General features: G+C 38.1%; 1 protein-coding gene across 1 annotated transcript in view; it reads left to right on the top strand.

Moving 5' to 3' along the window:
• Positions 1 to 21,172, top strand: part of MYO16 (myosin XVI) — a 384,622-nt gene extending 363,450 nt beyond the window's left edge. Inside the window, exons 34-35 of the mRNA XM_075057405.1 lie at positions 5,183 to 5,274; positions 20,201 to 21,172. Coding sequence (XP_074913506.1) covers positions 5,183 to 5,274; positions 20,201 to 20,434 — 326 coding nt within the window. The 3' untranslated portion in view covers positions 20,435 to 21,172. The remainder of the gene's footprint in view (positions 1 to 5,182; positions 5,275 to 20,200) is intronic.
• Positions 21,173 to 25,949: the final 4,777 nt, after the last annotated feature.

Raw genomic sequence — 25,949 nt, forward strand, 5'->3', positions numbered from 1 at the left:
TCAGGTTATAAATTTTGTGATACAGAATGCTGGTTTTCCAGCCACGCTTAATAATAATTGAAAGAGTTGACAAGATGGAAAGCTCTGGTGTACCTTGATTACACAAATTCAAAACCAGTTTGCCAGTTTGCTTAGGAAAAATATCCTTCCATGATTAAACCTTAACGTCTTCATAGTTTTGCAGTCTGTGTCTTGTTGGATATATCTAGGCAATACTGGTATTTGAGAATGTGCCATGAGATGTTTCCATGTAAAATACTTTTTCATTTCTTTGTTACTGTACACCAAACTCCTCTAGCTTTGAGGAAAATAAAACCTGAAATGCATTATTAAATAGTTGATACTGAGATTACAAAACTCCTGAATATAAGTAATCTGCTTCCCACTGTTACACAGTGCAACTATATAATCTACTTTCCACTGATAGAACTAGAGTCATACATTGCTCATATGAGTTAATGCAGAAAGCAGTTTCTTAAATAAGACTGGTCTTTTGCTGTCGTGAATGAAGTGTCAGCACCACTCCTCTGAAGCATCATGAAAATTAAAGTCACTATGGTTGTAAGAATAATCATTTTGACGAAGATGTTGATGTTGATGAATTCTGTAGAAAACCATTACTAAGCAGCTAAAAAGCTGGCTGGCTCAGCTTCCATGCAGATTAATGCTGTGCTGCTTTCGGAAGCGGAGTTTAATTTCTTGCACTGCTGTTAGTTCAGAATTTTAATAGAAGTTGCTTTTTCATTTTATATAATGTAATCCTCCTCTTCTTTAGTTTATCTTTAATATTAGGAGTAACACCTTTCTACAGCTCTGTGCTATCAAACTGTGACTTTTCTGTCACAAATCTTCCAAATCCCCCAGAGTTTTTAGTCTGAAAGAGCTCTTTTGCTATTTCTTGTCCAAACACAAAGAGTAATCAGAAAGCCTATAATAACCTTTTATGTTACAATGCTGAAAGTTGTGATCCTAAATCACCCAAAACAACAGATCCTCTGGTGGGAGACACTCAAACACTGCAGGTAAAAGTTTGTCATTTCCAACTAGTACCTAATAGGATATAGAGGAGTGTTTAATCATTAAGTGAAATGTTTAAATACAACGACTGTAATAAGTGACTGAAGTGACCTAACCTTTGGTTAGTGAAAGGGTGAAATTCCCCAGATACCTGACTGTTCTTAGCCCCAGTGTAGTGTGTTATATAGGTACTTACTCTATGTAGCCCAAGTGAAAATTAGAGTAGATATTGTATAGATAAGGCAGCCCTGTTGGACCGAAGGAGCATTGTGCTGCGTTGTGCCTAATGGTCATACGGGCACGCACCTTGCACTGTGCTGTTCATCCAGCTCCGTTGGCACGCCACTGTCCCACGAAGGAAGCCTCTCTGGTTATTCCTCTTCAGTTATAACTGAGGTCCACTCCTCGTGTACGGAGATCCTTGAGAATGGACTCACTATATAGTTCATGCAGATCGGCGTAAGCAGCTGTCTGTTTCACCAAAAGCCCTATGCATTATTCAGGTAAGGGGCTTAGACTTGTCTAACTTTGGCTGTCGAGAAGGAAACTGTTCTGCCTACGCAGGTCACCCGGGTGCTACGGTCCTACAGTCTGCTGTCTAGTCTCTTGAAACTTGCCACCAGATTTAAGCACATCAGGCAACAAGTCGCAGAATGGGAGAGGTGTCACAGCAGGTAACCTGACAGAAAAGGGGCATGTCACCATGACACAGGCTACATGCTGTTGAGCACAGAGCCTTACATCTTGTCCTTCCTGGTGGTGCCTCTTTCACACTATAGCAGCCAATGTGTCAAGTGGAGCTGATCAGTAGACCCAGCCTGTGTGAATGCAGAATCACGGAGGAAGTTAGGTGGTTCGGGGAATGATGTGTGGCCACAGTTGCAAAGACCCGGAGACTCTGTGGTATTGGTGGTGGTCTGCAAATACAGATGTTGGAGGCCAGGAGGTGCAGGGTCTCCAGTTGGGGTAGCAGAGCCTATGAGACTGGAATTTCTCTGGAACCACAGAACCACTTCCAGATGTCCGGTGATCTAGATCTCAATATTTGAGATGCAAGCTGTTTATCTGAAGGATCCTAAAGGGAGTATCTTGAGAACAGGGCAAAAATGGGAAATAGGGAGTACAGAAAGAAGATCGAGGATTGAGTGTGGGATCTTCTTTTGAAGCAATATAGAAAAGGCATTACAGGGAGTAAGTGGGTAAAGGATCAGGTTTGTAGTTCGAATATACGTATTGCTTGGGACAAGGCTGTATTCTTGATTATGTGAAAAAAATGGAATGCATTTCTTTCACTTCTCCAGTTAGAGATTATTGATTGAATCATATTCCTTGCTTTCATTTTCACGACCACATGTAATTGCAGTAATAATGTTAGCAAGCATATTTTTGCCCCAAAATTGACAAATTAGACTTACTTTTGGTAACTTGAGAATAGTTGCAAGAAAGCCCAGCCCAGATGATGTAATTTGTGTTCCAGCCTGAACCCCTGATTAACTTATGTTCTTGTAATTCTGCCCCTGCCCCTGCTAAACTGATGCTTCCAACCTTGTGCTGAATTAAGCAAGGTCTTATTCAGCGCACAGCTGTGGTATCCTAATATTTACTTAGGTGTACGTAAAGGAAAACTCTTCAGAATGTAATCAGTTACTCCATTTATCTTTCCAAACTCCACCAAGCCTCTGCTTGCCATGTCTATGATGACGTGCTGTTGCTTACTTACTTGATAAGACCTCTTATCAAAGTGCTTTTCATAGAAATAAACAGAAAATCATTGATAACCTTATTCTTAGCTCAAGGCTGTTATGGACGGTAGATCCTGAACTGTATAAATATAGTGCAAAAGCAGTATCTTTTTCAAAACATGCTGCTGGCCTAGGAAAGTATTTTCATTCATTTATGGTGGTCTAGAATCATGCAGATATTTTACATTATGTCTTTTATTTAAATTAAATGAATAACACCTACTTAAACAAAGCATTCTGCATTAAAATGTGGATATTGTTTAATTTGTTTGAGATGTATACAAACTGCATCCATGTGAATAAATTATTAGTTCAGGAAACGATTTGGAAAAAAAGGGATTTGTTTTGTGTTGACAAAAACTGTATTTTTGGAGGGAAATTTATTTCGAGCATTTCATTTGACCAAAAATACGTGATTTTGCTGAGGGAGAATTTTAAGTTGGAGGACAGGGAATTTAATATGGGTAAGAAAGGGATAGTGGTAACCTAATATATATTTTACAAGCCTAGTATACTGGAGACCTTGAACATCAGACCTTGCCCCAGTACATACCTAATATATCAGGGACCAGCTTCAAAAAGTGGTAACTCCACCTCGAAACAGCACATAGTTCAAATCACTGAGAGAACAGGGTCAGACTCCCTCTCTGCACCAGGCAGAAAAGGACTGAAGTGCTAGATTCTCACAAGATTTGACCTGGCTACTGAGCTGCAAGCAGCGGTTCTATCTTCTTCACTGCCTGTATGTGTCGAGAGGAAGTCCAGATGATGTGAAGCTGTAGAAGAAGATCCATATTTATGAATACTTTACACAAGCTTTATTCAGAAGAACAAATAAAAATCCAGCTGTCCATAGTTACAAAGCTGTGGACATGCACCATTATAAGGAGGAAACTAAAAGCAGGGTAGGGAGGCCAAAAAGGAATAAGCACCATTGCTTCTCTTTAAAATTCTTGTTCTATTTCTCTTGCAAAGTCAGGTTATTTTATAGGATTATTCATGCAACTTACATTTTCATGAGTTAAATCATATATCAGTAACCATGTTAAGAGTTAATGCTCATTTATGAAAATAAAAAAATTAAAAAACATTTTTAATACTGAAGATAGCAGGCTGGAAGGCAAGCATGTTTCACAGTGTGTTTCTATGCCAGTTTCGTGATGGAACAAGAAACTGAACATGAACATGAAACAGAACTATGTCTAGTACAGCGCATAATACCATAAGTAGTTTATGATTCATTGCATTTGAACTTTGAATTCAGTTTCCATTATGATTCTGTGTATGTAATGTACAATATGCAAAGAGCGGGGCTCGCCTAATTTTTTCTTACCTAAGAGTTACATATCTAGGTGCAGAATCACCTTACCTAGTTTCAGCCATGCAAAAGGTCAATGCATAGTCTAATCAAATACTTCAGATTACATGTGTTCCATTTCTAGTTAGTAAAACTCAGGTGGCCTACTGAGAACAATTCAACTTGCATATCTCTTACCAGGATGGATCCTCTTGTGGTGGCTAGCTCTGTTCAGTTGACTAAAGAAAGAGTAGTGGTATGCTGTTTACGGATGCCATAGTAGCATGAACATTTGGAAAATATGCTATATGAAACAATACCAAAATTGCTGGATACCAGACCTACCATGGTGTCTGTGATTCTGGTTTGTGAGGGGCTTAATAACACCTATTATGGACTCACTGTATTTCTGCTTCTGCCTTTGCTTCCCCTCATCCCGCCTTTCAGATCCTCTGTAGTGCTATGTGAATGGTCTTTCCATTCAGGCAGAAGTGATGGGGAAGCACCGGCAGTGAGCCTTGCTCTAGGATCACTGTGCACAGGTCTTTGTTCCTCTTGACTACAGAGGGAGTCTACCTGGCTCTTTTACACTGGATGACTGTTTTTTACACAGCTAAATTTTGGGCAGCTAATTCCCACATGGAGAGTGCACAATAAGTACAAGAATTACAGGAAAAACTCTGTACTGAGGAGATGAAGTTGTAAGTCCTGGACCTACTATCAACTTCCCTTGTAACCCAGAGACATTAATTTGAGAGCAGACCGCAGGCCTGTTTTCCATCCCCTTTGCATTGCTTCTGCAATGAAAAGGAGCCAGGGGAAGAGGAGCCAGGGCTTTCCGCATTGCAGGAGGAATCCCTGACCAGTGCATAGGTAATGTGTTATTTGGAGGCTTTCTTAGTACAATTGCTGCTTCTGTAAACCAGCATGCATACCTATGATGCTATTCATACTTGGTAAACAATAATTATTCCAGTTCCAGGAAGCATGGAAATAGTAAATATCCAGGCAAATGTGTGATATTTTCATTCTTTTTTAGTAAAACATGTCAAGGTCTTTTGAATCTCATGCTGAAATCAGGCAATGCGTAAATGTCAGATTATAAATTAGTATTGTTCTGCTTTAGGTTTACCAGAGGAAAATGAATATTCAAGACTGTCAGCCAGCACTACGGCAGGCTCATCGATTCAAAGACATAAGGAGAGCCACACGAGTCAGGTAAATATTTCATTGACAGTCTACTAGAACCAGTAAAAAGAGAAAAAAATCATAGTAGCTGCATGTTGCAAGCTGTCTTGAGTCAAATTTGTGTGTTGGCATTGAAAAATGCAGACTTCTTTTACAGGTTTATATTGAGCTAAGGACAATAATGAACTTACTCTTAACTTTTTTTGCTGAGAGGATAATCATCCTGAAAGGTTCTCGTAGTAGAGTTCAAAGTTTATGAAACTTAACTGTTGCTGGTTGTGAGGATGCTATTTTCAGGCAGGAAAAATGCCTCTTCACCCTGAGAGGACTGAGATGTTCTCTCTCTCAAGGTATTTATTCATACCAGAAAGAGTTGCATGATAATGAATCTCATAGGAATAAATGCATAATTATATCATTCTTTTGTATATAAAAGCAGTGAAGACTTTAAAAGCGGTCTTCACTGTTTTTATACAAATATCAATAAGTAAAAATGAAAATATCTATCAATTAAAACAGCAATAGGTACTGAGGTAGTGTGAAGCTTACACTTTGGTTCTTTTAAAATTTCTGTTTAGTTAATGTAATTTAAAATAACAACACAGAATTAAGTTTGATGTGCATTAAGTGAACAAAAAGGAATAAAATTTGTCAAAATATCTTTTCTTCAGCATTTTACATATGATGTGAAACAGTTTACTTTCTACGTAGCCAATTCAGGCATGAAGGCATTCAAGAAATTTTGTTTCACTTAAGTGTCATTAGTGTTTTCTCCTGTTGTCTTTATGTCTTCAGTCCACTTTTCAAAAAGGGCAGTCCCAAGTCATTTTTTTACTTGAGATGACTGTAAGAATTTTACAGTAAAGACAAACATTGTCAAAAGAGAAAATATGTTGGAGCTGAGAGGAATTTCCTCAACAGAAACCTCTCATTAACCAGTGGTACATTTTCCAAACTATTCTACCAGAAGGTAAGGGAGTGCTTTGTTACATTTAAAAGCTACTTGTTGTCTGCAAGGGACAGCTGACATTTCATTACAACAAAATACTGGCCACAGTCAACATGAATGAATGTTTGGCCATTGACTCCAACAGGACTGGAGTTCAACCTTCAACATCGTATTTGGTCTTAACGTAACTTTGAAAAACAATAGGTTTTAACTGTGAGCAAACTAGCACAAAAGTATTCACTTGTTGGTTTTCTGCCCCACTGTCCAAAGCACAGGCATAACTACAGCGCCTGTTCTGAGTTGAAAAATAGTGCCGAGACAGCACTTGGCACTACACTAACCTCTTCAGATGCAGAAGTGAGGCTGGCCAGAGCTGCCCTGGCACACATAGGCACATACCTGTCTTGCACACAATAAAAAAATCTTTGCCATCACTATACCTCTCAGACTCTCAAATGTATTTTGACCATATTGTGAAAAAATACTATCTCCAGATCAGTGTACTGGATGAGGGTACGGAATTACGAAGATGAGTGGAGGCAATGTTTTCGGTTGTATCTGTTACATTTTTTAACAATCAACCAAATACTTATGAGTCGTGGGAGTGGGTAAAGAGCCCTCTCTAGTGAATGAAAAATCCAAGACACTGCTCCAGTAATAAACCTTATACAGTGAGACACTTTTTTCCTGGAGCACCTTACACCTCTGTTGCTAAAATGCTTGCATGGGGTCAAGCAGGATCATGTTTAAATTACTACACCAGTGCAGTACATGGAGAGTTAAATGAACAGGGTATAGGGCAGCCATTATCATCTTCCTATCTTTGCAAAGGGAAACTGTATCCTTACATGAAATTAGTCTGCAACATTTAAATGCTTTATTTTAGAAGCAAGTCTTTAACCATTTACAAACTTGTATTTTTGATTTTTCTAAAACTGCTTGCCAAAAGCTGAACACAATTTAAGTTCAGTACTTTGAAATGTCACTTTTCACTAAATAGACATTTTGCCAAAGTGGTTCACAAATCTTTAAAATAGATTCCATGCCATGTACTCAGAATTACATGCAGGGACAATCCTTAAATGCAAATTCAATAAGAACTGTGACAAGTCTAGAGAAGAAACCTGCAGTTCTATATTTTTGATACAATTGCCTCAATGAATAAACATCTTCCAAAATGGTGTTGCCAAAAGAAAAAGAAAAAAAATCTTCTTCCCACAAAAAGAAAAAAAAAATCTAAAAAAAAGTCTACGCTCACAGGGCTGAGAATTCTTACTGTAAAAAGCATTCCTCACCATTTCCAAAGCATGGCATACATTTGAAAATGATTGGGTTTAATTACAGTTGACATTTCTTAGCATGCTGCTGGTGACTCTAACAGCATACAAGCCTATTGTAAAAGTGTTTGCCAGGTTTCACTGCAGTAACCTTATCACTTTAAAGTAATTCTTGCACAGACATATGAAATAAGACAGATTGGTTCACAGATCTGTGAAGGTACTGATTGACTAATTGCTTTAGAGAGAGAAACATAGACTGGGTCCTTGGATTTCTTGGCAGACACTCTGTCATTTTAGCTAAGGGAAACTGGTTCATTAGCTTTCAGGGACTTCTAATATTTATGGGTTGTTTTAATACCTCCCTGCTAGTTCCTTACTGAAGTGACACAAGTTAATTTCATTTTTGTCACAGGATCTCAAGGCTCATATACATCCAACTAAAGTTTAGGCATTGTGGCTTACGGTACCATCATGTTGTCACATCAGGTGATAATTACCTGCATCATTGCCTGATACTTCCTGCACAGTGCAAACCTACACACTTGAGAGAGCAAATTCTTCAGCTCAGTATCTGTCAACATGCATCATAAAGATCAATCTTTTAACAAACACTTTTGGAAGCAATTACCAAGTATAAAATAGCATGCAGATGTGAACTCAGCAACTTAACTGACCATCTCTAAAGTCAAGTCTGCTGAAAACAAAAAAAGAAGTTCACTCTTGGCCATAAATGCTACTTTTCTAGGGCAGTGGCTACTTAAAGGTCAGTTTTTATCAGAATGAAAAGGACAAAAATTGAAAAAAAGTTGTTAAAATACTAACAAACTATTTCTCATTTGAAAGTTACGGAATAAAATTCTACTTTCTTCTGCTAGAAAAAGGGGAAGAGTATTAAAAATAAAGTTTGATTTTTGTCTTATCAGAAATGAAAGAACTTGTATCAAAATAAATTAAAGTCTTGAATGATAAAAGAACAACAAAGTATGGGGTTTTTAAACTAATACCTTTTCCTTCATATTGTTCTGTGGCTGTACAGTTGTAGATTTCCAAGTGATTGTATCTGTAGGTTGTAAGTACCACATAAAAACATAAAAAACCTAACATCTGATATAACACTGTAGCATCATCTTCATCCTCAATTTGGGGGTCAGACCAGTTACCAAGAAGTTTCATGTGCTTTAGTTTGTTTGGATAGTAGGTCTTTAAGAACTACTTGTTAGCAAAGAGCCACATACACTCTTTTCACCAACCCGGCACAACAGCTTCCGTGTATTTTGTGCTTTCCTTGTAAACCAAAACATTCTAGTCAAGGCAATCTTCAAAATGTAAACTAGAAATCTACAGTAAAATGACAGTGCAAGAAACAATATCCTAATCTACCTTTATGAGAAAAGCTACTTTGGTCTTAGCAACTAAGCGCACATGTATCAGCTGCAAGGACTGCATCTAACTCAGCTTCTGCAGAAAACCTTTTGTTAGTTGTGCTGCGCCTCTTGCTCCCTGAACAGCAGAAAACTAGGAAACTTCCTTTTCCAAACTTGATTTAAAATTACTGATTTAAAATTATTTAAATGCTTACTGTTTCAAATTGTGTCAGTGATTTGTTTAAACGGTTTGGGATTTCCAAATGTGCCTAGATATGTAGTCTTTGAATTCTTGTCCCATAATTTCCTTCCAGAGGCAAAGAAACCAGCAAAATGAAAGAGATGTTTCTTCTGGTTGTTTGTGCCATAATCTTGCTTAGATAGAAAATTTTGTAATGACTAAGAGTCATTTCTACTCAGTCACACTCCAGGAAGTGATTCCAAAGCATACTGGAGACTCCACAAATGTTGAAATTGCTTAGCAGGGTCTAAAAGGCAAAACCTCCTCTAAAATAAAAAAGCTTTATAAAATATTATCTCTTTGCTCATTTTCTTTTACACAAAGCATTTCTCAGTTCCTTAGCCAGTCCAATGGGCTCTTTTCTCCAGACTATATTTATTGATTCCTCTGTTCTCGATAGCTCCTATGACTGTGTATGTTTGAAAGATAGAGCATAAAGACTGTTGAAATATGCAAGTTCTTTGAAATGCCAGCAACAGCAGCAAGATGAAATAGAGTTAACAAAAGTAAGACTGTATCTTTGGCACCTCACACAAAAGCTAAGCAATCCTGTCGTCTTCTTTTTCACAGATCCAGGACTGTATTTTTTTTATTTTTGGTAAAAATATTTTAAAGTTGTTATTAACATTCACTATGAAGTGGGATGTGGTGTGAGAAAGATACAGTGGAATGAAGAAAAGCAGGCCAGCTAAAAGACTCCTTGTTTCTTATGTGGGCAGCAAGAAGCAACATGGTCTGTCTCTAACAGGATGAGATGGACAACCTGGAGATAATGAACAGATGGGAAGTGAGGGGCAGATTAAAGACTAGAGTGATAATAAGCATGTGTGTGGGGCGGGAGTGGGGAGTAAAATGGGCACCAGATAAAGGATGATTCAGAGAAGGTTGGAGGAAGAATAAAATGACTGAGAGAGAAGGTAAATAATAAAATGGAATGGGGGGGTTAGAAAGAGGAAAGAGGGAAAAGCCAGAGAGAAGAAGAAAAACCAGAGAAGTGAGAAAAACAACTGAAAGGAAGATAAGAAAAACAGGAGGGAAAAGAACCAAGGACAGAGCACAGGGCGGTGGAGTAAAAAGAGAGAGGGACTAAGGAGTAAAAAAGTAGAAAGTCTATGTGATGTTCCAGATATGATATTAATCTTCATACACATATCAATGTGATCTTTTATGTTGCATAAAATAAAAGCAATTGTAATAATCCGCCTACATTTATAGGTGTGTTAGTTCGCAACCATACTTTGAAGATTCAGCCATCCAAGAAGAAATGTATAAAATCTCCTGTTGAAAGTTGCAAAGCTTCTTTGTGCAGTTTAGCTTTCTAATGGCTGAATGTTGGCTTATTTGTAATCGGATGATGTCACATGCATTCAGCATTCTATGGAAATACTCCCAGAACAAGACACAAATAAGCAAGCAGTTTGCCATCCTAGTAGGTTAAGTAATAGCAGACATACAGTACATCCTGGCGTAAGATTTTGGTCACCCACTTCTGTTTTATCTGTCATGTGCTCAAAGAAGTAAGATGGAAAATGATGGTTATTTTTTCACATACTGTTACATTAAAGAATCTGCAGTCTTATCTCTTCTATTTTGTTTAAACCCCATAGTGCAGGTTGGCAGATTGCAGTAATATAGGAGCCAACATCTGACAATGAAAAATTGAGAATGTCTTTTCATATTCGTGAAGAATGTATTTATTGTTTCATTATAGCTTAAGCCATAGCTCTTATTTCATGAAATCTCATTGCTTTCAGCAGTCTCTTCTCTAGAAAGAGCTGCATATTCATTATAGTTTCAAGGGCCTTCTTTGTTCCTACTTGATTTAATATTTGTTGCCAATCACTTCTTTTGTTGACTGTTCAAAAGTTTAAAAAAATGAATAGTCAAGAATGCAGTGTGTTGCTACCCCCCACCCATTGTCACAGTTCTAAACACTGGGCTCTAACATTCATTATTAATGTCTGTCATGTTTGCCTATTAGGTGGAAGTAATCTTTGATCATCTTTGAAGCAAAACGTGGCAATCAAACAAGTATGGTGTAATAAAAAAATCACTAACGCTTTTGTAAACACATAACATCCAAGAAAGGACATAAAATGTTACGTATTTATCATTGATCTGAACTGGTATATCCCCCTGAATTGTGTTTTGTTTATTGTTTTGATAGTAGTGTGAAAGAATTCTTTTTGTAATGCCACATTCAGACAAAAATCAGGTCTTACAACACAGTGCAGCTTTATTTTTAGAAGACGTACAGTCAAAAACCTGTGACATAGATAAATGATATGAGGTAACACATAGTATGAATTCATCAGTAGGTGCAATATCTTGTGTTTCTGTATCAAAGGCTTTTGGAGGGCTGATGCCCCTCTCCTCAGTAAGTATGTCCTAGATCTGTCTGCTGCGACCTCCAAAAGGGAAAGCGCAGATTCTCCTCTTTGAAAGAGTAGATGCCACAGTCAGCTCCCTACACACCTGAGGCCCCTTTTCGGTCTCCACTGCTTCATCCTCTTTGCATTTTCCCCTGGTAGAAGGCTGTGATTGTTGAGGAGAAGGGAACAAAACCTCCTGAGCATCCCTGTGCCCTCCCTGAGCCCAGGTGTTTGGCTAAAGCGTGTAGTTACTCCCCTTGGGCTGCCACTGTGGCAGTGGGTCACCTTACAAGGCTGCTTCAAATCTGAGTTCAATGGGAGTGTGGTCCACTACCCCACTGACAGCACCTGCAGAGAGTGACTTCACCTCTGGCTTGGTCCTAAGTGCCTGGAGTGAGAGAGAACAAATTGGTCCCTCTGCCCTTCATTCTCTTGCTGTCACACGCTGCCGCATACATGTAGATCAGCAGAGATTTAGACTGCGAACAGACCATAAATTAAGTGCTGTTTGCCTCTAGTGTTGTTTGACCGTAAGTGTGGTGGTTTTATACAAGAAAGGATGATACACAACATTAGCAAATCCGAGTTGATGATTGGTTTTGTAGTTGCTTCAAAAGCATCGTGGCAAACTTAGTCTCCTAACGGATCAAGTACAATATCTCCATTAATACCACAAAGCAGCAGTGGTCAATTAAGTAGCAACATGATTCATTTTTTCAGATACTTTTTGTTAGATGATGTACGAAGTGGTATCAGCATTGTTCGGTCAGCTGTTCTGAAGACCTCTATGATAAATGATTTCTTTTTGGAACTCATCTTGAGAAAGGCACAGTTGCTGTCCTGAACATAATCTTTTTCTCAAGTGTCAGGGGTGAATTAAGAGGGTGCTCTGAAGGTTTTAAAGAGCATTGGGTAATCAGTTTATCTGGAAAGAGAAATACAACATGAGAGAAGAATATAGTATATTTCAGTATTTGTTGATGTTTTAGTCACTCTGGGAAGGTATCATTTTGTAGTTGATATCAGAAATCTAGAGTTGAAAGAAACTCAGCCAAAACAAATAATAATAAATAAATAAGTAATTGAAACCCACAAGACCCAAGTAAATGAGTAAAATATACGCCTATTTTGAATGTGTAGGCTTGCCCAACTGTATTCCCAGCTCAGGTAATCACAGTGCCTGACGTGTACTGTCATATATTATTGAACATTGCCTACCTTGCTCTAATACTTTCTGCCAGATTACACATTACAGCTATACTCAGGATTTGTGTAATGATTTTATTTTGCAAAGATAAGATACAATATCTTTGATTGCTGAAATACCTCCAAGCTGTATGGAAGATGATTAATTGAGAATATTATTGTCCCAGGCACATTACTACTTCACTGAGGGAAAGGTACAAAGGTATGGAAGACCAAGCCCTGCTGTTGCAACTAAAATGTATTCCTGCAAAAAAAAAATAAAAAAATCACCCACCCCCCCAAAAAAAACAACAAACAAACCACCCCAAACTAGAAAACGCCAAGAGTATGAGAGAAAATCAGAAAACTTACACGAGAAATAGAATTGTGTGGTCAGATGAAGAATATAAAATTTTCTGTCTGAGGCACACCAGAGGTGTGTGTAGCCCAGGAGTCTCTTGCTGACAAAACCAAGAAGGCGCAGGTGCCTCAGGAGAGCAGAGAGGTGTGGGGTGCCTCTTGCCTCTCTTTCCAGTGGTCTGTGAGGAAAGGCCGTCTGCAGGCAGAGTTCATTTTGTAGCTAGTAATCCTTAGTGGACTTTTCTTCATGAATTTTTCTGGAAAACCCTTTCAGAAAGCCAAACCAAGGCAAACAGTGGAATTAATTTTTGTGGGATGAAGCTTGAGAGTTTTCCAAATGCCACGTGATAGCAGAGGGCTAGACTGGGCGATCAAAGATGCCTGTGCCTGCGTGGTCTCTGACACCAGGATATCCTGCTTCCAGCATTGCCCAATGACTGATGTTTGGAAGAAAATTATATCTGTCCCCCCAAAAACCGCAGATAGCTGAAAAATGCTTGCCAGAAGGGAAAGCGTTTCTTCCTGACTCTTGTGGTGATCTGATTTTGTTCAGAAATGTAGTCTCTTTTTCGTTTTATTTTAAATACAAAGTTACTTTTAAGATTACCCCCAATTTTTAAGTATCGGCAAAGTTATAACTTCCTTTGGTATGTCATCTACATAACACCTGTTCTAAAGGTAGTTTATTCTTTTGATGTAATAAGAAATTTTAACTGAGAGAAAAAATATTTTCTTGTTTGGAACAAAGCAAATGCAATGCATATATCTCAGTTATGGATCTCATGTTTAACTCTACTTAAGCTGGCATACCTCCTCCAGAGCAATTCCAGATTTGCAGCAGACAGAGCACCTGCCGTCTTTGCCATTTTCTCCTTTCCGATGAACCCATTTGCCATCCATTTGGAGAGTTTTATTTTTGGAGATGGTAAGGTTGCTCCAACACAAAAATCATCAGCAGTTTAAAGGAACGCTTAACTAAAATCACTTTATTGTTGCGTATCACATATCAAGTTACTACGTCCGGTGGGTCTGCTTTCGCAAAAAAATGCATGTCCCAGCATTCACAAGACAATCACATGAATCGGCTTGGATCCCAGTGGTACATTTGTATTTGAAGATTTTTAATTGGAATTTAGAAGCATGTAATCTCATTTCTCATAGCTGCTCTCTACTCCCTGCTGGGTTCTTACGTGGCCAGTGCAGGTTTCCCAGTCAAACACAGATTTACATATTGATTTGATTTATGTTGAATGCTTGCCTAGGCTTCTTAACACACCCTTGGTTTACTGTGTGCTTTCCCCCTGTATCTTTAAATGAGTATTGTATTGGTAAGTAACATGTAGGCTGACAGATTTTTTTTCTTGGTTCAAGAATTGGTAGAAAAGCAATCTTTTCCTGATTGATGCTTCTTCGTAACATAGAAAAAAACCAAACATACCTGTTTGAAGCTGAAGGGCCAGGATTTTTTGAGAAGTTGCAGTGTGCCTGTCGTGTAGTTTGAAAGAAAGATGAGACATGCATGTTTGGCAGCAGTCAGTGTAGGGGCTTATCAGATGCAGAAAGAAAATGGAGAAAGATGAAGCCATTAAAATGAGTTGTTAGAAACATTTTTGTGAGAGACATGCATGTCTGTCACAGGTTGAATCAAAATATGTTGGTCTTGCTAATAATCACATACAGTAAGAATTATTTCCAAAATTACTGGATGAAATTGTGTCTTTAAACTTGAAATGAGATGTGAGAACATCCTGATCACTTCTGTCTTTAAAACTGATCATCTGCAGGAGATCCGCTGGGGTTTGTGAACTGCTTTTGAGGACTGTAATAGAGATAACTGTGAGTCACGTATTGGTGGAAATTCGTTCTGCTTACATTTTTAGACAGCCCGCAAACTGGAAAAAGTTAAGAACATGGGTTTTGTCAAGGCAGTTCCATTTCTAAGATAATTATGAGAATTTATCAACATTTTACATTTATTGCATAATTGACTTTAGATCCTGATCAAATAGGTGTTCTAGACTGAGTCTCCCCATGGATTCCATGATGGGACCTCAACTTTATAATCGAAGAGAAACATAATAATGCTGTAATAATTGTGAGCGTCTACTAACAGTTACTTTAAAGCACCAACATTGACAAATCTATTAAAGAAAATAATTGGCAATGTTTCTCTGAAGGAAAAATATGGACTAGCTACCTCATGCAAATGTCTCAGGAGCACAGGTTTATACACTATATGTGTCCTGAAATTGTGTTGTGGTTTAAAAATCTGGTTTCTGTTGTGCTTCTATGTCTGTATTCAGGAATTTTACTAAAACTTACAGAAGCAACTAGAACCAGAACTGTAATAAAAAATGAAGAGCTATGTTTTGTGCAAAGAAAATTATTTGTATGTTTAAACATCCAATCGCAAATCACCAAAAAAATGACTGGAGTACGATACATATTTTTGAAAAAGTAAACTCTACATTTGGTCAGGGAGAGAGCAAAATAAGATGAAATACTCAAAAGAGTCTACTAATGCAAATTAATAAATCTCTGTTTGGCAGACAGTTTAGAGTCCTTTAGCCATAGCTTGATGATTAAAACTGTAGCATTTGACACACAAATAGACAATATAAGCTCTTTGTTGCTTCTGAATGTTACAAAATATCCTCTGTAAAGTTAGAGCAGTTGATCTTTTAATGCAGAATGTATTTCCTGAGATTCTAGAGACAAACTTCTAAATAACTCAAATTAAAGTTAATTTTAAATGGACCTGTTAATCTTTTTATCTGGCATACCTTTTGTCACAAAATGAATTAAAAATGTGAAACCTTCAACTTTCCATAATTAAAAACTCACTGAATTTTTTAACTAGCCTAAGAAATAAGACTACAGTTAAAATTATTTATTGACTTATAGCAACTCATCTTGATTCTAAAACAAAGTTGAAATCCAGTAAGTCTGCTTCAGGCTATAAAGTGAAATGCAGGCAGAATTTAGAAGCCTAAATCCAGAAAGCAATTCGGGGGCTCATTCTCCAATGACCGTGCAATACTTAAATGTGTATAACTCAGTAGGCAAATAGTACTCTAAGATCTTCATGGTTGCCAACATAGAACCCAATATGCTCTAACCACGGGATAATGGTGGAAGTCCTTCCATGCATGTCCTTCTGGAACCAAGCCATTGATGCTCTGTCACCAACCAAAATCCCTTGTGCAAGGAGGAGAGGACTTGCTTCTGCAGTCTGATAGTTTGGGCTGTGAGGTGGGAGGAACGAATCCTGGGATCTCTTCCCTGGGCTGCTCATTACAAATTTATTTTGTTCTTCTTGCCGTATTTTGCAGTGGAAAATACGGATCTTCTTTAACTGCCTCAATCCATTGCAGTTTCCCGTGAATAGCTTTGGTGACTCCACATGCTCTTCTCTTGTGCGTCACTGTCTTTGAGACTTCAGCTTTTCTTGTTTGACCAGGACTCTGGATACCAAACACAGGGATGGTGTTTCCACCAGGTGGCAGGGCTGTTAAATGCTAGGTATTCAACTGCTGTATGGTTTTGTGGGTCTAGCCCAAATGCTAAGTTGACCATGTCTGATTGACCATTGACTTTGGGTAGGAAAATGCTCGTCTGCAGCTGGTACCACCTCTACCCCTTAATGGTTGAAGTTGTTTGTTCAGTGTTCATTGAAAAGATCAGTAGTCTTAAAGTAATTACTTCCTACACACCTCATTCACCCTTCACAAAATACCTCTTCAGGATATAGAATAATAATGAAGAAACATAGCTTGCTGTTTTACATTGTGCTTCATGTAAAATTATTCAGCGAATCTTTTCTATAATGAATATGTATAATAAATCTTCAGCTTGTCACAGGTCTAATCATGAATGGAAAAGAGAAGAGATATCATGTTATTCAAATAGCTGTAATTAAATTAATTGATTCATTTAAGGCTCTGCCATTTCTTGTGCATTTTCCCCATTTCATTTCCACTGCATTTCCACCGCATGTCCTTCATCCAGGTTGAAATACCAACTTTTTCCAGCTTACTTATCAGATCAATCTCACAATGAATAAAGATTTGAGATACTTTTCCATCCTCGTTTAAAAAATACAATAAAAGATGTAAACTTATTTGTGGACTGGACCAACATTTGTCCACTATACACTGGAAAATGAGCTCTGTAGTGAAACTGCTGACCCAACATTAATTTACAGCTTGCATAAGCAGGGTCGGTATAATAAAGCTTCTTCACTGCCTATAAGCTATAAATAGGATGCATTTGTCAATTGCCTTGCCCAGGCAAAATGTAGTCGCTTTTCATCCTGCACCTGTGTGCCTTTATGTTTCTTAGAATAGCAGTGGCACTGTCTATTGAAATACCTTGTCCATTTTCAAAACTGAAAATTCCTGCATACTTCATTAGAGTCATGCCGTCAGACTTTTGTCACCTGAGCACATCCAATAACACAGAGTTTCAAAATACCTGGTTTTTTTATACCTGTTTTTTTATAAGCATATTTATCTACCAGTGTTCAGGCACGTTTTTGATTATTTATCTCTGAAACTCTTTCATATGAAACTCTTGCAATGAGTCTAACACAGCTTGCTTTGTATATATTCCAGCACCTTTTTGAAAAGAAGCATAACTAATACAGGTTCATGAAATGCCTAAAATTTAGATGCAAATAAGGTGTCTAAATTGGGAAGACTGGATTCCAATCTACCTGTTTTCTAAACTGGGTTATGCCCATAATTTAAACCTGCAAAAATCTGTGGAAGTTGGCCACAGGGAGCCCCACTGCTTCCCAAACTATACATCTGTTCTATAGGATAAAACTACCTGACCTGTCTTTCTTGATAAATTGTTTCCAATTACAAACTTCTCATTTGCCTTCTAATGTTTCCTAGCCACACTGGGGGAAAAAAAAAAAAAAAGTAAAAAAAAGGTAATGTGTTTAGGTACACAAGAAATCTCTGATATCTCTCTAACAATATCTGTGGAACATTTCTTTTTTCTTTGAGTCGCTGAGATGCCCTGTTGCATTTTGTGTAAACATAAAAGCAAAGAGGTTTTTGATTTCATAGTAGTACGCAATTGGGATGGCACCGAAATATACTCTAATGAAGTCTTTCAGACACTTTCCATTTTTCTTCTTTTTTCTTAAAAATGAAGAATTTACAACTGTACTTGAAATTATAATACCTTTTATTGAGACATTTTAGAGGCTAATACATTTCTTTGTGAAGTATCAACCAACCAGAAATTAAGCAGATTCCCCACCGATCTTCAGGCATTGCCATGTAAGGGCTCATTCCTTCTCTGGCAGCACGTGTGAAAGGTCTGACTTGCACAGGACACATTTGAAGCAGCAGCGTAAAGCCTGTGTAAGCCTCTGTACCCGGGTACCTGGTACTCCATGAAGGAACAGCAAAGTCTTTACCCCAGGAGCCTCATTGCCCATCGGTGACAAAAAAGCCCTTCGTGTCACTCAACCCTCCTTGCAGCTGGAACCCACCACGTGCGTAGTGTCTCACGAGCATGCAAGAGCACTGCACATCAGTTCCTTTGTCATGGTAACCAATGTGCAGCCATCTCTCATTATGACAAGGAGCATAAACGCAGCCTAGACAAGGATAGCCATGCTTCTCAGTGAGCCCATTGTGTGAGGTGAAGTATGGGCATTTTAGTCATGTCATAGGTGCCTCTGGTAGGTGGCCCCGCGGGCTCCTTAAGAAGGAAGGAAGGTAGCAGGGTCAGGGCCACGGGCCCTTAGCTGTCACGGTGGGTTTGGTTCATATTCCCTGAGAGGCCCCTTCTGCTACAGAGCACCCCCAAGTGAACAGCTCTCCGTACCCGCACTGCGTGCTGCCGTACTGCGTGGGTGCTAAGTAGGTCTTAAAGGACCGTGAGATGGACTTCATAGCTTTGTGGACTCGTGCTGTCATGAGGGCTTCAAACTGCCTTGAACAAAATAAATAATGATTGGAACAGAAAAGTTAAATGGGAGGGAACAGTTTCTCCTAGGTGGATTATGAATCTAGTAGAGAATGGTTTGGCTCCTTCAAGATGAATTTATGAATAGTTTCAGGCTAACTGAAACTACATTTTCTGTTGTTAATATATTCTCTGGAGAAAGACAAGGGCCAGCCCCTGGTTCTAATGATAACACCTATCTGTGATAAGCAGAATTACTAATTCTAAGCAGCAAAACAGGTTATAGTTTCTTGGTTATGGCTATTAGGGTATTTACATTTAGGGGCAAAACCTTACTACTCCTACAGCTGCTATTTTCTCTGTGTAAATGAGTATTTTGTGAGCATAACACTATTATATGACAACGGTTCAAGTTGTTAGAAATATGAACTACTCATCACTGCAGGCAGTCTGGTTTGTGTGTTTCAGAGGATTGTGTTCATGTACCCTTTGCTGACATAGGGGAGTTTTTTTCCATTTGTTTCATCGTTGGCACCTGCTTCATAAAACTTCAGCTCCATGACTTTCAGACATGAGATTGAAATAAGGCAATTCTAAATCACTAATTTTCTTTATTTTCAGTGTAAAGAACGATAAATGGGGAGTGGGGGCAGCAAGTTAAGCACAAAGTTTTAAAACCTTTTGGACGAAGTTGCTTCAAATTATTAACAGCTGTTTGATCTGTTTTCTTTCAGCTGTAGTACAAATGAGAGCAGCTTTCCCTCAGCAAAAGTGTAGAACTTGAGTTTTTACCCACATACACCTATTTATTTCTTTAATTGTAAATACTAGAACGGGAGTACTCACAGCCACTCAACATCTAACGTGACTAAGCCAGGGCACACTAGCATTCTCAGGATTTCTGTTCATCATCCTACTAGAATGTGTGGATAAGTGTATAATGCTCCATGGTGCCCTTTGCAAATAATGGATGCAGAACAGAAGGTGGTTCCCTCCTCGCACAAGGCTTAGCAGCATAAAATACCTCTCCTGAGTTCAAGGGAAGTTTATTTTGCTGAAAGTCACTATTATTGATACATCATTATATACGTCACTGAGCTCTTTACAAAGGAGATTAGAAACTGGGACCTGAGTCTGCCCTGCCCACAGGTTTATGTCCATGACAAAAGAGGCAGAGGATCCCATGTGAAGTATCATTCAACATGGATGTTGCAGTTTTACACTGCCAGGAGAATTAACTTTATCCACCTTTTTTATTATTATTTCCTTCTCACTAACAGGTTATTCATCAGCTTAGACTTTCAGAGAATGAGAGTGTGGCTCTGCAAGAGCTTCTAGATTGGAGGAGAAAGCTGTGTGAAGAGAAAGAAGACTGGCAGCAAATATTGCACAGCACTGAGCAAAGAATCACAGCCCCACCTCCACCCCCGTGTAAAAAGCCAACGCTGTTGAAGAAGGTAGAAGATACCTCCTGCAACAGACTCTCTTCAGGCATATGGGATACCACCATGTGATTCAGATTTGTGTGTTTGCAAACTGTTAGGAATGAAACCATCTAATGACTTCAATCTGCACAATCGGCAAGTTTTCTTCCCTTCACAAAGTGTGCAGGGATTTTTTATAAGCACTCATTGAGGAGCACAGGATGGAGGAGCTATTTAGATCTGTCGTGCGTACGTGTACATTGTGTTTGTTCTTTTCATATATATATACACATATACATATATGTGTGCATCTGTGAGTCTATATATGTATGTGTGTGTATATATAGAGAGAGACAAACTGCACTATAAGTACTTAGTTTAAAAGTAGGAGACAGTCACTTGGAGTTCTCCCATGGACAATAAGAAACTACGTTAAGCAAATGATGATGGGAAGAAGTGACTGACAGGCATTTTAGAGACATCAGGAAAGTCTGTGCACACTGTACAGCTGTTTTATATAGTACAAAAATACAATGTTTCTTGTTCTCTAATGAATGGTTTTATTATATTACATGTATACATATATATATTTCTTTGTAGATGTCTGTGTTCTATTGGCGTTGCAAACCTGAAGATTATTTACATGTTTATTACTGGTGTTTTATAACTTAATGCAATTGGTGCTGTCGTTCTTTCTTCAAATACAGGTAATAAATTCAATACTCGCATTTTTCTTTCATAGTTTATCTTTAACAACATACCAAACAGTTTCAACACTATGTTGTTTTTTCAGAACTGGCAATATCCTTTCTAAAATCCAATCCTGAAATTCTTGCAAAGCTCCTATATGCGGGTGTGATTTGATGCTGTTCAGTCATGGATCAGAGAGCATGACTTCTTTTTGGTGGACCTGTGTTTCTGAATGTGTGAACTGTGAATTCTGCAGTTACATATCAAATCTTATTTCATTCTGGGTTATGTAAAATAATGAGGCACTCATTTAGATTATAAGTATGGTTTGAAATTCGTACCTGATTATGCGTAAGGTCAGGTGTCAGTGGAAAGATACATAATGGTAATGAGGTATGAAAATAGGGCTGTGATTTACTGTTACAAGCCAGAAGGCTTTATGGAGATGGGTATATCAAAGGATTATGTCCTTACGGTGGTACAGTGATGCATTTATACCTCAAATTTCATGTAATGAAATGGTTTCAGAAATTGGAGCATTCTAGTTGGCAAACCTGAGTTCTGAACAGTAATGTTAATTTATCAAAAACATGCTGCTGGAAACTTGTTAGCTACTGCTCAGCAGCCTTTGAAATACTGCTTTGCCACTAAAAGCTATAATTTATATATATACACATGTATTTTGTCAGGGGCCACTTATTTTAAGTTCTTGGAGCCTGTAGAGCTAGCGTGAAACACTTTCCTTGGCTGTTTGCCCCGTTCCTATTGGGAACCAGGAAAAAGTGCTTGTAATTTTGCAAGTGGATGTAAAACTAGTATTTTCAAATGTAAGCTAGGTTTAAAAAAGTGAGATCACTCTTGGTTGGAAGTTGTTGGGAAAGGAGAAAAACCTGCTTAGAGCTGCAGGTTTTTCCATCGTGTTTGACAGAAGCTTCAAGCAGGCTGAATGGCAAAGAGCTATCACATGCTTGTTTGTTTGTTTTTACAGGGAAGCAGCAAAACTCAAATTATTCCCATGAGTATCATCAAGCTGTAGGCAGAATTAAGCACCTTCTCTTGCTGGAGATAAAAGTACAACTTTTGAGTGGACAAGGAAGGGGAGATACCAGGTTAGCTTGGAATTTTACCTTGTTACCACTGTTAGCTTCACAGAAGTCCTCTTTGTAAGATTACCCATTTTGTTTCATGGAGAAGCAAGGACTCGAGACTCTGAGTCTTAGCTTCAGCTGATGTAAATGGCCATGGGTCATCACTTTATCCAGGAGGGGCAGCTAACCACTGTGAGGTTATGCAGAAAACAACTCTCACCCACTAAATTATGTCAGAATAGGCTTTGCCTGGACGAATCGAGGTTTCTGTCTTTTCGCTCAGGTAACCAGGCACACACAGAGATCCTTGTGCGAGAGCAAAATGAAATGGCTCCAGGACTGGACGCAAGAGAGCTAATGAACCTGACCTTGCAACTACATTCCTTCTGGGATGCAAGTTGTTATCCCTGCATGGCACAGCATCGCTATACATAGCCATAAGAACATCTACCCAGCTAGCCTGGCAATCCGAACACCTCCCTGCACTCAGACATGCAGACATGCCCTCGGGCTTACCGCTTCTCAGGCAGGCCTGGCACATCGCCCTCACATAAGCTCTGTGGTATTGCTAACTCTAATGCCCACTAGCCGGCTTGGGGACTGGTAGTAATCAATCCACAGCAGCCTGGAGGTTTAGGGCAAGCTGTAAAAACTGACTGAGGAGCCAGTTTAGATCATGCCAAGATCCCTGCTGCAGCAGTGAGCTTGCTACCGGTCACTGAGCTAGCTGTTTGTAAGGGGAGCTTGTGCATCTCCAGATGACACTGTTGTCATTGCTGCACTTGTGATGTGGGATTACGCAGAGGGGAGAGAATACATCTGTCAAATGGAGGTTAAAATGGGAAATAGTATAAATGCACATTATAATATTTTCTATCCTTACTAAAAGTTGTGTTATAGACGTGATCAGCCTCAGCTGCAGGAGCTAAATGGAGTCTAAGGAACCTTCTTGCTACTCTTTCAAAGTCTGTATTGTGTCCTGTTATGGCAGTATGAACCAAGTGTGGAAAAGAGGTATGTAGATTTTCTAGCAGTTTCATCAATACAGTTACACAGGAGAAGCCAGTACAAACCTGATTCAGGCAATCTGATTCTCCAGACAATGAGCAAAGCAGACTATTTCCCCCTGTGCAGAAGGCCTTTGTTCTAATTTTTTGCAAACTTGGCTAAGACATGTATTTTCTGGGGCTCTTCCTTAAAGTGTGTTACCACAGTGTAATACAACAAATTAAATAGCAGAAGATATGAGACTTTTTTTTTCAATTTTGTTATTAATTCCAGGTTATATAATGGCTAACTTTTTACTTGGGAAGATTTTTCAGGATATTCCATTAAAATACAGTACTGTAGGAATAAAGTATTTGTGTTAAAACATGTTTTAAATATTTCTCTAATGGCAGTAAGACACTCCGGAGTGTGACTTATGATGTCATAATTCACACCTAGTGTGTTCATTGGTCCCTTGGCCTTTGGCCTCGTGCCTAACAATGCAGTTGGTAGGGAATTATTATACCATAATTCACACCCTACTGTGTCTTACTGCTTAAATAACCATACCCCCAGAGGTGTCTTAAAACTACCATTAAAGTTTATATTGTGTATCAAAATGTGTTTACAGGGCTGGGAAAATATACTATTGACATTTTGAAATGTTGAGAAGTAGTTTTAGCAGAACTGTACAGTGCTTGTAAATTAATCTCCCCAGTGGAGTATGCACCAGCCAATTACAGTATTTCTTGAGTATATGAAGTTCTCTCTTGCATGTTAAAAAATAGCTCAGACAAAAAAAAAGCCTTATGAATTTAATATTCTAAAGGGAAAGATTAAACTCTATGAGCATGCTAATGCTCTTAATATCCAATGAATAATCTAAAATATATTTATATTTGCAATAAAGCAATTTCAGGAAGCTGGGGTTATCATCAGATAATCACTCCTCCACATTGTGCCTTATTGCTTAATTTTTAATATGTGAAACAAACAAAACTCCTAACAAATCAGCCTGTCCTTCAGTATAAGGTAAGAAGAATCAGATATGTTTTACACTTTAAAAAGTCATTGGTCTTAAAGCCAAGGGAATTCTGAAACCATATTAAACCACAATAAAAGAAAAACAACAGCTGTTGGCATGAGAAATTTTTAAAGCTTGTAAACCTTACTTGTTACTCCTGAAATAGCACTTGGTGTTTCTTAGTTGCTGTAGTTACATTCCTGTTGCAGATTATAAGCAAAACTTTGCTTTTATAAACTGATTTAGACATTCAGAGAAATACATGCACCAATATTTTACAAAAGATCTGTGTACAGCATGAAGTGATAAGTCTTTTAAAAATTGGTATTGTTTACAAAACAATAGTATGATTGTTGAATAAGTGAATTACATTTACCTTTTTGCCAGTGATCCTTTTTTATTCCTTCTACGAGGTTGACTTACTTTCATTAATAACTTCATTATACTACAGATCTTTTGTGTGTGGGACAAAGAATTTCATTAACTTGCTAAGAAAGCGTAATAGATTGTAGCATAGTTCTAAAGTGATAGTAATAGCCATATTCATTGTAGTTTTTAATTCTGCTCTATAGTATTGACATCCCTAGTAATCCTGTTATTCTTATCTCTCTAAAGCCTGCTAATAACTGAAATGCTCTTGAGGAACCTAAAATAAGTTTTGCCAATCGCTTGTTAAATAATAAATGTAATTAAACTCTGTACAAGTCAGTTTTCCAGAATGGTATTAAACATTTCATGGCTTTGTGTTCTAAACATACAGTTTTTAAAAAGAAAACACCACCTGAGCATAACTATTTGACAGTAGCTGAACAAAACAGAAGGGTGTATAAGGAAATGCTTTTCTTCCAGTTCTGCTGTTCTCTGTATACTCAGGATTTTCATTTTGAGAAGAAATAAATAAATCCCAGTGCTGGCTTATACTGTGGCTGTGAGAATTAGATCATTATCAAAGACTGTCTGTCTTCCCACCTGTGGTTTGGCCCTTTCCCTGACCACATGAATGTATGCTGGATCTGTCTGAATCATGGATTTTGCTGTGAAGTGTCTTAAGCAAGAATTTCATCAAGTCATGATTTGACTTTCTGAGGATTTTTGATTTGTTACAGTAAACTAAAAATGCCATCTTGAGTTAGCTAGAAGTATTTACTTCAACCTTAATACCTTGTTTTGATTCTCATATATGTGAATAAAATCCCCTCTTAGCCCTTTCTTATTTCCTTTCCTGTCAACTGAGGTTAAATTTCAAACAGTCTTTGTGATGAAAAAAAAGTGGTTAAATGAAATTACAGCATAACCTTTAGGTTTAATTTTTGAAATGAAACATTTTCCTTTAAAAATACTGAAATAGGATATTTCGGTATTTTCAACATGTTTTTCACCTTTTCCAGCTGAAATTGTTTGTTGGATGCAGTCTGAATTTACACATAATTTCAACTCTTGACACACTTTTTCGTAAATCCACTCTTCTCTGAAAAGCCCGTGCTAATGGATATTTGTTTTGAGGTGCAGGAGAACTACTGAGGTCCTTAGAAGCATCAACAGTGAAAATTTGACAACCACAGGTATATTGCCATCATAGCAATGTTCATGTGACAGCTGTTAGCTAATGCTTGTGCCCTCACTGTTTTTATTTGGGCTCTAACCCCTTCTCAGTCGAGATGGGTATGTAGTCACCTGTCTCCTGATATTCATTAGACTGCAGAGAGGAAAGTGCTGCATTCCCAAAGAAAGGAGAGATATGTGCTTCAGGCTCTTTCTAGTTACTGCCTAATATAAATTACTTAAATATTTCTGAAAATGGGAATTGGAATGCAAC

The sequence above is a fragment of the Buteo buteo genome, chromosome 25 (genome assembly GCF_964188355.1).
Source record: "Buteo buteo chromosome 25, bButBut1.hap1.1, whole genome shotgun sequence".
NCBI classification, from domain to species: domain Eukaryota; kingdom Metazoa; phylum Chordata; class Aves; order Accipitriformes; family Accipitridae; genus Buteo; species Buteo buteo.